This window comes from Dendroctonus ponderosae, unplaced genomic scaffold (genome assembly GCF_020466585.1).
Source record: "Dendroctonus ponderosae isolate FM_Combo_2020 unplaced genomic scaffold, Dpon_F_20191213v2 Dpon_F_20191213_3, whole genome shotgun sequence".
Taxonomy (NCBI): Eukaryota; Metazoa; Arthropoda; class Insecta; order Coleoptera; family Curculionidae; genus Dendroctonus; species Dendroctonus ponderosae.
Genome location: NW_026018508.1, coordinates 199739 through 210408, shown reverse-complemented (window position 1 = coordinate 210408; position 10670 = coordinate 199739). Strand labels below are relative to the sequence as shown.

At 35.9% G+C, this 10670-nt stretch overlaps 1 protein-coding gene and 1 long non-coding RNA gene across 5 annotated transcripts in view; one reads left to right on the top strand and one right to left on the bottom strand.

The window, feature by feature from the left end:
* Positions 1–10670, top strand: part of LOC109542504 (tachykinin-like peptides receptor 86C) — a 183591-nt gene that overhangs the window by 104860 nt on the left and 68061 nt on the right. For all 4 annotated transcript variants that reach the window (XM_048665277.1, XM_048665279.1, XM_048665276.1 and 1 more), the window contains one exon: positions 2854–3004. In XM_048665277.1, the coding sequence (XP_048521234.1) occupies positions 2854–3004 (151 nt within the window). The remainder of the gene's footprint in view (positions 1–2853; positions 3005–10670) is intronic.
* LOC125504000 lies at positions 504–10346 on the bottom strand. Its single transcript, XR_007281237.1, has 3 exons — positions 10262–10346; positions 837–1034; positions 504–776 (listed from the first exon to the last, which is right to left on the bottom strand). It is a non-coding gene; the product is annotated as an uncharacterized LOC125504000 (long non-coding RNA).

Sequence of the window (10670 nt, the reverse complement as noted above, 5' to 3'; positions counted from 1 at the left end):
ATACCGAGCCGGCAAAGCAGCCTCGTAAGTACCTACTTTTGTATAGACTGTGAACTAATGTTGCTCCCATAGAAAAACGTAAACAAATGCATCTGTTTAATCTGAGGTTTGAACAGCGTCTCATATATTTTTGAGTACCTACCTAGTGAATGATGCTACCTGCAATATCAACGTAGGTTGATAGCTAGATCAAAGCAAAAATTCTTGTTCATTATGAAAACCAGCAAATTTTTTGTCCACCCCCCCTTATTACTTGTGAACCTCTGTTTTGTTTTCACGTCTACGTGGACCTCCGTGTGGTCTCCTATGAATCCCTGGGGGTCCACTTGGACCTCTTTGGCAACCTATGTCGTAGATCATGCCCCATACTACATCCAGTTTGGGCAATTGTGCTTTGAAATGCTTTTTCACAGTCGGACAACTGTATTTTCGATGATGCATACAACACAAATTCATCAGCCGTTACATTTCTACGCGTTAACTCCGTAAATGAACACAAGAACTGATGAATTTCCATTTAATTACAATTAAATATTTTAAAATTTGACTAGAAGCCTCTATTTCTAGCCCTCTTTGCACAAATTTATTTAATAAATCATAGTTCTTGGCTGCTGACAAATTTGTTTCGCTACAAAAATCATTCAGGGTAATAAATCGTGATGTAGCCACAGTTAAAAGTTTAGGACGTTTCCAATATGATTCTACTTCTGTAGGACTTGGCTCTTCACTACGTCGATGAACCCACATGACAAAAGCAATAGCATGTTTGCATCCTCCTAGAAATCAGAAAAATCAGACGTTATATTTGATTGCATCTTTAAATATTAATGGATTACCTGTTGGCGCCGCACAGTCTTGACACTCAGCTTTGACTTTATTTTCCTCGGATTTATCCACTTCCAAAATTATAGAGTAATTTTGAGAACGTACTCCATGTTCAGGGCAAATTTGGCATTTCACAACGCAAACGTTATTTTTTCTTTTCAGTTGGACATATCCAACTGAAGCATCTCCATAAGCTTTCTCTCTCAGATCTAAAATGAAATAAATAAATTATCATTTATTATACCGAAAATGTAAAAAATCACCGATTGGGTCGATAGCTTTTTTCTATAGGAAATAAAGATTATTTCTATATATGTAAAAATCACACTGATATATAAAACCTATAGCAATTCATTTCTATTTATTTTCTGTTGAAAGTTGATTCAAAACTTTCCATAAATAAATTAGTGAAAGATAAGGATAGTGGTGACCCCATAGCCATTCCAAAATGTTGTTTACATAAATTGTCATTGTATTGAAAATAAGTTGACTTTACACATATTGTTAAAAGTTCAATAATGGTGTTAATGTTTAGTTGTGTGCGTTCTTTAAGATTGATGTAATTTTGTAATTTTTGTTTGATGATATTTAAAGTTTTGTCAACAGGAATGTTAGTGAATAGACTAACAACATCAAAACTAACTAGAATATAGTTTGGATTTATGTCTATGTCTGATATGTTTTGTAAAAAATGTTCAGAATTGTTAATATAGGAAGTTGTGTTATTTGTGAGGGAATTTGAAATGTTTAAAATATATTTGGCTAAGGGATGTGTAGGTGATTTTATACTACTAACCAATGGTCGTAAAGGAATATTAACTTCATGAATTTTTGGAACTCCGTAAAAATGTGGTGTTTTACTATTGTGTGGTGTTAATTTTGATCTAACGTAATCTGTAATTCATGTTTAAATTTTTTTAAATTGTTATAAATTTGTCTTTCCAAACCTTCTGTTGGATTTTTGTTTAATTTTGAATAACTTTTGTCTTAATAATAAATTAACATCTTTTTAATATTAATGTTTAATGATGTTTTCAACATCTATTGGTTTATTACACCGATATTACTCTAAAGTTTCTCTTGAGCGGTCACAGTTACTTACCAAATGATCGTCATTTCGCATAGATTTCAAGGAGATGAAGACTCAAAAAATGCTTAGTGCCTAAAGACATCATAGGAGAAACCAGATCAATACGGCCATATAAAGTTGTCAAAATGGAACCGAGGCACTTTTAAAACTTACAACAAGCCGCCGATTCCTTAATACCCACTGCAAAGCTAGCCATATCAACGTCACAAATACGAGTTACTAAAGATGACCCAGGATACGTGTTTACTAAGAAATCGCACAGTGATATAGAGGAATGGAAGCAGATAAAGGTTCTGAAGAAAAATGTTTCTTCAGACGAAATAAGAAAAATCCGGATGGTTGGACAGAAATTGACACCACAGCTTAATAAAGCAAAAAGCGAAATTTACGCGCTATGATTCCATATCTTCATTTACCACAGCACTAGAGTTCTACAAAAAAAATACTGCTAAGTTTTTAGCGCTTACCTTGAATAAAAAGTTATTGGTACTTGGCCCTTTTCTATGTTTTTTCATTTTTGTTTGTTTATATTAAAATAATAATTATTGTATCTGGTTTTTCTTACTATGTATACAATGTAAGCTCGCAAATAAAAATATTTGTCAAACTAAAATGGTTTTATTTATAAAATGGCTAAATTAATTGGTTTGTTGATTCTCCTGAACATTTTGATTTTTGGGCACTTGGCGCCTTACTCAAGTCTACTCTTCAATTATGCGAATGTGCTGGCAAAATATTAAATTCTCAACAACAATTTTACAACATTTTGCTGCTTTATTACTGCTTCTATTGGTCTAAGCTGATTAGGAGACTTTTAACTACCTCTTACATATCTATACAAAGAACCCATTTCAGAGCAGCAGTTGCAATAAGTCAAGTTGTATATCGGTTTCTTAATTGTAAGATAAAATGTAAAATATTGTTTCCTTTATTTGCAGGTACCAGATGCTGTTTCTAGTGATAGCTTATTTTGTTCCAATGTTACTAATGTCAATGTGCTACACAATCATGGGGAAAGTGCTCTGGGGCTCTAAGTCGATCGGGGAATTGACTCAGAGACAACTCGACTCAATACGGTCTAAAAGAAAGGTATGTTTATTATTAGTACAGCTTTTTCATTACTTTTATGCTGGGTGAAGAAAAAAGGAAAATGTAAGCTGAACTGATTGTTAGATATTGAACTTATTCGGCGTTATAGGTAAATTGCTTTACTAAGTGCCTGTAAAGCAAATCATGTTGCAATGGCTAATTGCTTTGTAGAAATAATAATTTTTACTTTCCTTTGAACCAGGCTATTCGGAAATATTGACTTTTACAGTAGGTCGGACATTAAACGCTACGCTTCGAATCTAAGCGCGTAAAGAATTGCAATATTAAACTCCTAATACAAATTGCATTAAGAAATGCATTATGAAACAGTAGCTAGGAAATGTGCGAGTAAACAATATAAAAGTTTAATATTCTAAATTCTGCACATAAAAGACATTTCGATAGGGTAAATTGGTTCACAGTGGTTATTTGAATAGGAATTGTAAAAAGTTTCTATTAGAAAAAGATTACAGTTAACGACAGTTTTTTAATTACGTTAAGCATGTGGGTAAGTAAAAAGTATATAAAGAAATAACGCAGTTGAGTTAAAAGCGAAGACGATTAGCGTACACTAAGTGGTAGCTGACATAAATATTCATTAAATTTTTACCAATTATTTTTGAAGCAATTTTTATTCATTGTCAACAACTCCGTTAATCATAATTCCAAATAAACATGTCGCAGCTATTTTGGCAATCCTAGACATTTCGTCAAGCCATTCTGAGCCAGGTTGTATATTTATTCCTCTATTGTCAAGGTCATACATACCTCCAATGCATACTTAGTTGCAAAGTGACCTACACGTCTTGCGATGTAATTAAGGTTTGACGGGTTCAACAGGCGTCTTGGTGACCTGTGTAATAGAAGTTTAAAATCTGATTGCATTTTGGTCGAAAGATCGATTATTGGTAGGCGATTACGAATTGCAAGAATTATCGGACATTTAACTCAATAACAAAACGCAGCCTGTGTATGCAAACGAAACGTGCACAAGCCAAGTTACTATCCCAGATACTTAAAAACATACAAACAAAAAAAATTCAGATAATATCCCTCAGACCATTTATGTTGCTTGTTCTATTAGTATATTTTATATACAACTATGTCTTATGTCAAAGTTGATGGTTTCCGAGATACAGGGAGTTAATGTGTAAATAAAGATATTCGCTCATTTTTAATAGACTCCTAACCAGTTTTACTATCACAGTAAACATTTTTGTCAGCTAGCTTGTAAATTATAGCGGGGGCTAGCTGCAATAGTCTGAAGACATTTAAAACATCAGACGTTTTCTAGCTTTCAAGATATTACTTATTTTTGGTCATTTTGCGTTGTACGGTACTTTCTAAGCAAAAAATGAATACTGGGTACAGGTCGATATCTCTCACCGTGTTCGAGATATGTCACATTGAAACCTCTAGTGGTTTGTGAGCTGGGTAACTCAAATTGGATATCTAAATAAAAGAAATATTCCGCTCGAATTTTCAATAACGCAAAACTTTACAAACATTAAACTGTATCAAGTGGGTTTTTCGGGTTTTTAGGCCGTCGTTCGGTAAAAACCCGAAAAACCCACTTGTTTCAAGGAATGGCCTCGAAAGTCTATCTCTTTTGATTAAACTGTATGTTTTCAAGTCCGTTTAAAACTGTTTTAAGCTACTTTTGTAACTCAGCAAATACTTTGAAAATTATAATTTCATAATAATTCTTGAACCTGAAATCTTCACACTCCAATACTACAATTTATTCTGCAGCATTTAAAATTATCTTGCACATGAGCAGAAACCATATCGCGCATTTCGTCATTTGAATAAAAATGTCGGGGAATTTTTCATAAATTAAAAGATACAGTCCAAGGTCAAATAGATCTTCTAGCATTCAACTGATAGTAAAAAAAATTTGAAAGGGGTAGTGCGTATATCCTCAGCTATATTCCCAATCTAGATCTACTTCAGGGACGAGCCCCTGCCCATGCGGCCATTCGTTTATCTTCCAGGACCATACGGGGGAAACCATTGTCCTCTCCCAGTTCGTCCATCCAAACCCAACTTTTTCCTTCCCACAATCCTCGAAGTGGCTGTCCGGCAGAATAGCGTGGCACAGTACATCCTAAAACCCCTTAGATACGGGAAATTTGAAACAGAACGAACAGGTATCCCAGGTGGTTAGAAATAATAGCTTCTAGTCCCACATCTTTGAATAGACGGTGAGCCTCATGGATTCTGAGAGTGGTAAAAATTCGCATTATAAGAAGAACAGCCTCACAATAGCAAAATAGAACTATCGATCACTGCTGTCGGACAGTAAACTTTTTGATCTAGAAAACGAAATTAACTGGGACAGTATCGGCAGGGAGGAAACCTGTTAACACTGCAATCAGGAAAATCTTTCATTACTGTGGACACTACAGCGCAAGTCAAAGAGGACTGGGTTGCCCAATACACGCAAGAATGATCAAATACATTCAAAGTTCTAACGGAATCTCTGACAGAATAGTATATGTAACCTTGGTGTTGTCAAAGGACTACCGAATAGAACTTAACGAGAACATTAACTCACAAGGACGAAGAGGTAGAGATTTTATATGAGGACATCGGGAAAGCACCGAACAAAGACAGATGTATTCTCTCTTATGATCACGACTTGGTTATTGGCGGTTTAAGGTTTAGGAGAAAGGAACCCAGGAGGACATATATTATGCGATTTTATGCAATGAAAACAATTAAATTAAAGAAAGTGAGAAATGTACGGTCGGTCGATGTCCCGAAATAACAGAGGTGAAAATACGACATGCTTTTAAAACAGTAAAATATGGCAGAGCCCTGGAGACGACGGCATAGTAACAGAAATGATCAAGAAGGCAGAAGAAATAATCATCCACAAGCTAAAGCTTTTCAACCCTTGCTTTGAAACCCAAGAAATATCTGAAACCGGGAACGCATCCAATTGATAATGCCGAGCAGGATGATTCCTGCTCGGCAAGTTAGGAGACCCGATACTTCTTCCGAATTATAGACCAATTTCTTTGCTTTCACGCAGCTATAAATTATTCACCAGAATCATTGTTAACGGAATCAGTATTAAACTTGATGATTACCAACCTGCAGAACAGGCAGTGCTTAGAAAGGGCTTTAGCAGATGCGATTATCTTTTGACCTTCAAAATTCTAAATGGAAAAATTACTTGAAATGAAATGAGTACAACATGCCAATATACACAGCCTTCATAGATTACGAAAATGCTTTAGATTCTCGTAATCTATGAAGATCTAAGAAGAACGAAAATTGGGCAACTCCAAGCGGGCTGGGACTGGCCCGTGCAGACTATAGATACACAAACATACTGAAAAAGATTCACAAAAACGCCAAAGCGGCAATGAGATTACACGACATAACAGACTCCTTTACCGTACAAGGCGAAATTAAATTGCGCGACATAACCTCACGCAACCTGTTTACGCTGGCCCTAGCAGAAATTTTCAAGAAGTCAGAATAGGTCATCAAGGAAGGTCAAGGAAGAGTCATCATCGATGGCGAGAGATTAACACATTTGATACGCAGACAATATCGATATAAGAATATTATGTGTTTCTCTGCTCGAGAAAAAACCAATCGAGTTAATTAGAAGCAAGTCTCTAGTAGCAGGTATAATAGACCGAGCAGCACAACTTAAATGAGACGCGGAACATATTGCCCGAATAACGGGTGATAGGTCGAAGGGTAAAGTGTTGCGATGGAGACCATGGACCTGCATATTTGCATATTCTGCAGGTCCATGGCTCTCACTATTGTGAGAGGAAGCCTTATGATACGTAGGTACTACGACATGAAAAAGCCGGCGAGACTTCCATAGATGAGCATTTCCCAGAATATAATAATATGGAAAGAACAAGGGGAGACCTAAATCCAGTTCTTGACATTAAACGGCAAGAAGAAGAAGACGAGACAATAAATTTATAGGGATCCAATTTGAGTTCCCACATCATCACTGAACAAGAAGATCAGTGCGGCTTTAGAGCAGGAAGGTCATGAACGAACAACGTATTCTGTCTAAAGCAAGCCGCAGAAAAGAGATCGGCTAGACATTTTGAAACTCACCTCACATTTGTGGACCTACAAAAAGCATGTGATACAGTCCCAGTATCCAGACTCTGGAAGCTATTAGAACAAACCAATGTTAATCACAACTTTATCAAGGCTCTTAAAGAATTACGTGAAGTCTCAAAATTAAGGATTAATATAGGCAAAGAACTTACAGACCCATTCATAGTAAATAAAGGACTACGTCAACGATGCTGTATCTCGCCTACACTCTTTAAAGTATACGTAGCGGTGGTACTAAGAAATTGGAAGAGGAAGATCAATGGTATGGGGGTAGAGATAGATGACAGCTGCTTGTTCACTCACCAGTTTGTAGGTGATCAGGTCATAGTGGCCAGTGACGGAGAGAACGTGCAATATATGATTAGAAAACGGATGGAAGAGTACCGAGAATGGGGCCGGACAGTCAATATAAATAAAACAAAAGATCTATGTATAGGCACCCAGGACGGACATTTGGAAGTAGACAATGGGCAGGAAATTCTGCAATGTCAGCAATATGAACATCTAGGTATCACATTCGACAACACTAAGACAGATGTGAAAGAAATAGAAAAACAAATAGTTCAAGCTAAAAAACAGATCTGTTGCCTAAATGAAATTTTATGGAGCAAGGAAATAACAAAGAAGAGGAAGTTTAATATATAGGAGGCAATAGTAAAGAGCAGTCATCTGTATGGAGCAGAAACTTGGAGGGTTACAGACAGACAAACGAAGAAAGTAGAGGTAGTTGAAATGGATGCTATTAGAAGATCCATGCAAATCTCATAAAGAGACAGAATAAGGAACGACCATATAAAACAGTAAATGGGAAAGGAAAGTACAATAGTTCAGGACATTGATAAAAGGCAACTTACCTGTTACGGCCACGTAGAACAAATGCCAAATAACAGGTGGCCTAGAAAAATACTGCATTGGCAACCAACAGGTAGAAACAAACGAGGAAGACCAAGACTGGAATATCAGAATACCATACAAAAGTCCATGAGTGGAAGAAACATCTCACCAGAAGATTGCGACGTTAGAAGAGGATGGCGATTAGGTCTCGGGCAACAAAGAAAAACGGTGATTCAAAATTTGCGTCATTTCTTTTAAGGGTATTTAGGGACCCACTTAGAGAATACGAGAAAAATATTGAAAATTTTGTTTTCGAAAATTTCAAGAAAATATTAACAGTTGAAGATCGAATTTAAATTTTGTTATTAAGCATTATTTTAAAAGATCCTACGTTTGATTGGTAGCCTATTGGAATACTTAAGCATTCGAATAGAAAAATTACGATCTTTTTGTCAAATTACGAAAATTTTTAATATTAAAAAAGTACCCGTCTACATTTTTTTGATGAAAAGTCAAAGCGGCGATGATGTTTTTTGTCATTAACAAATAGTTACAGGTTGACAGCCTTTGTCAATAATAATAAGCATTTGTCAAACTGTGGCTTGTTTTGAAGCCCCTTTCACAAATTTGCCAATACGCGCTTAGTTCTCGGAAAATGCCACAATATGATGGCAGAAGCTCTACCTCACGCCCACATAGGGCGAGGAGAGTGGTTTCAGGAAGATAGTGGATGATAGATCTTCGGGTTCCAGACGCAGCGGAACAAGTATTGGACCTAGTTGCAGCCGAGCCTTGCAGGGGCACTCAAAACACAATAACTGACACTTTCCCAAGCACCAAATAAATACGAGGAAGGGCTACAATTCCTGCCACGTATGTAAGATACACACAGCACAAGGACATATTATACCATTGGATTACTGAACACTGGTACAAATTGACCAGGAGTTAATTATCCAAATACGAGAAGCTGCTCGATACCAGTGGATAAGAAGGAGATTACAGCGGCACTGACTTGTGTCACTCTGGATAATTCCATGGTTACCGAAGTTATTAATCATTACGAAGCAACAGGTATTTCCGTAATGTTAATTAGGCCGATTACCTTGAAAAACATTGTTGCCGTCTTTTTAATATAGTTTTTTTGATAACTCCTCTGTATTAAATGGCAATTAATTTTTTTAATGTTTTGCCATGTTTTAACCAAGTACACTTTTTTTTTCGGAAATGACCGCCAACGAGATACGGCTAAAAAAATAATGAAATTTTAACACTCAAAAAGTTCTTGATGCTTTAAATGGCTCCATACTCTTGCAGCAAGGGCTCTATGAGATCCCCAAGCTAGATAACAAGAAATTTCTATTTGTCGTTCCAAAAAATCTTCCAAGTATAATTTTTTAAAATCATAGTCAAATTTGATTAAGTATCTAACTAAAAATAAAGCAAAATTTTATTTACACTTTGACATCCTGAATCTCTGTACTACTGTACTCTCGTTTGCTTGACTTATGTCGGTGACGGCAAGTCTAATTAATTGACTTTATATTTAGAACGTGTCGCTTAAGTTGACATTTAAATTGCTGTTTGACTAAAATAGACTTATAAAAGCTGTGTAACTGGTATAGCAATTTCGTGAATTGTATTTTATTGTGAGCAACTTGGCCCAATTAAATAAATTAGGTCCTAAGAGGCTATGTTGCTCTACCACACAAAATATGGTAAGCAGCTCTTAATAATAGATGCCTTTTCAGGGTACACTGGGAGAAAATTGAAATGAAAGTTTCAATTTTTATTATTTTCAGCCAAACTGAGCTTTTCAACGTAACCAGTTTGAAAATGACTTTAATTGGCATTAATAGTGGACTGTATTATTTTATAATTATAACGACCACTGGATGGTTCTCTGAAACTTATTTTTTTTGCGGATAATCGCAGTTGCTACTGGTACATCTACCAATTCCTTAACATAGTCCGCGCCTTGAACAGTCTTACTCTTTAAACTAGGTCGAATTTGCTCCCTGTTCATGCTAACAAATAAAAATCTAAATGCAAAATCCAAGGCCCAACTCTACTACCAATAACTAACCAAAACTTATCTAACTTAAAGCTGTTCCTACTTATTAATTAACAACAACTAATCAACTGGTAACGCACAAATCTGGTTAACGGAACGTCTTATGATATCCTGCCTGATTTTTATGTCCACAACTCTGCACACATTGCTCTTACCGGGATATAACTGAACTATGCGTTCCGGTTTCCAATAAAAGTTTGGTCCCGCATCATATTTGACTAAGACTAAAGTACCAATCTTTAAATTACCTTGAGTGTTACACTTCCATTTAACCCGATTTTTTGAAGGTCACACAAATATTCCGTTTTTCCACCTGTTTCAAACGTGTCACACAGAAACCTGAATACGTTGCCATTTCTTAAGCGTATGTTCTTTACGTTCGGTTAATTTTAATTCAGGAACGGCAAACCAAGTCGGTAGCTATGGTGCCTCCGGAATTCTTTAAAATATAAAAAAAAATTTCGATTTGTTCATTAGCCTCAACATAATTCGTACCGTTTTCCGAATATCCAGGGTGAGTTTTTTTCGATGGCCATTACAGGGATAGATAAGTTCTATATTGTTGAGGCGGATTCATTTTTTTACAAACTTCTCGTTGGGTATTTTGGCTAAAAAATGTTTGTCTTTAAAAAAGACAGAATTTCCTCACTTTTTATC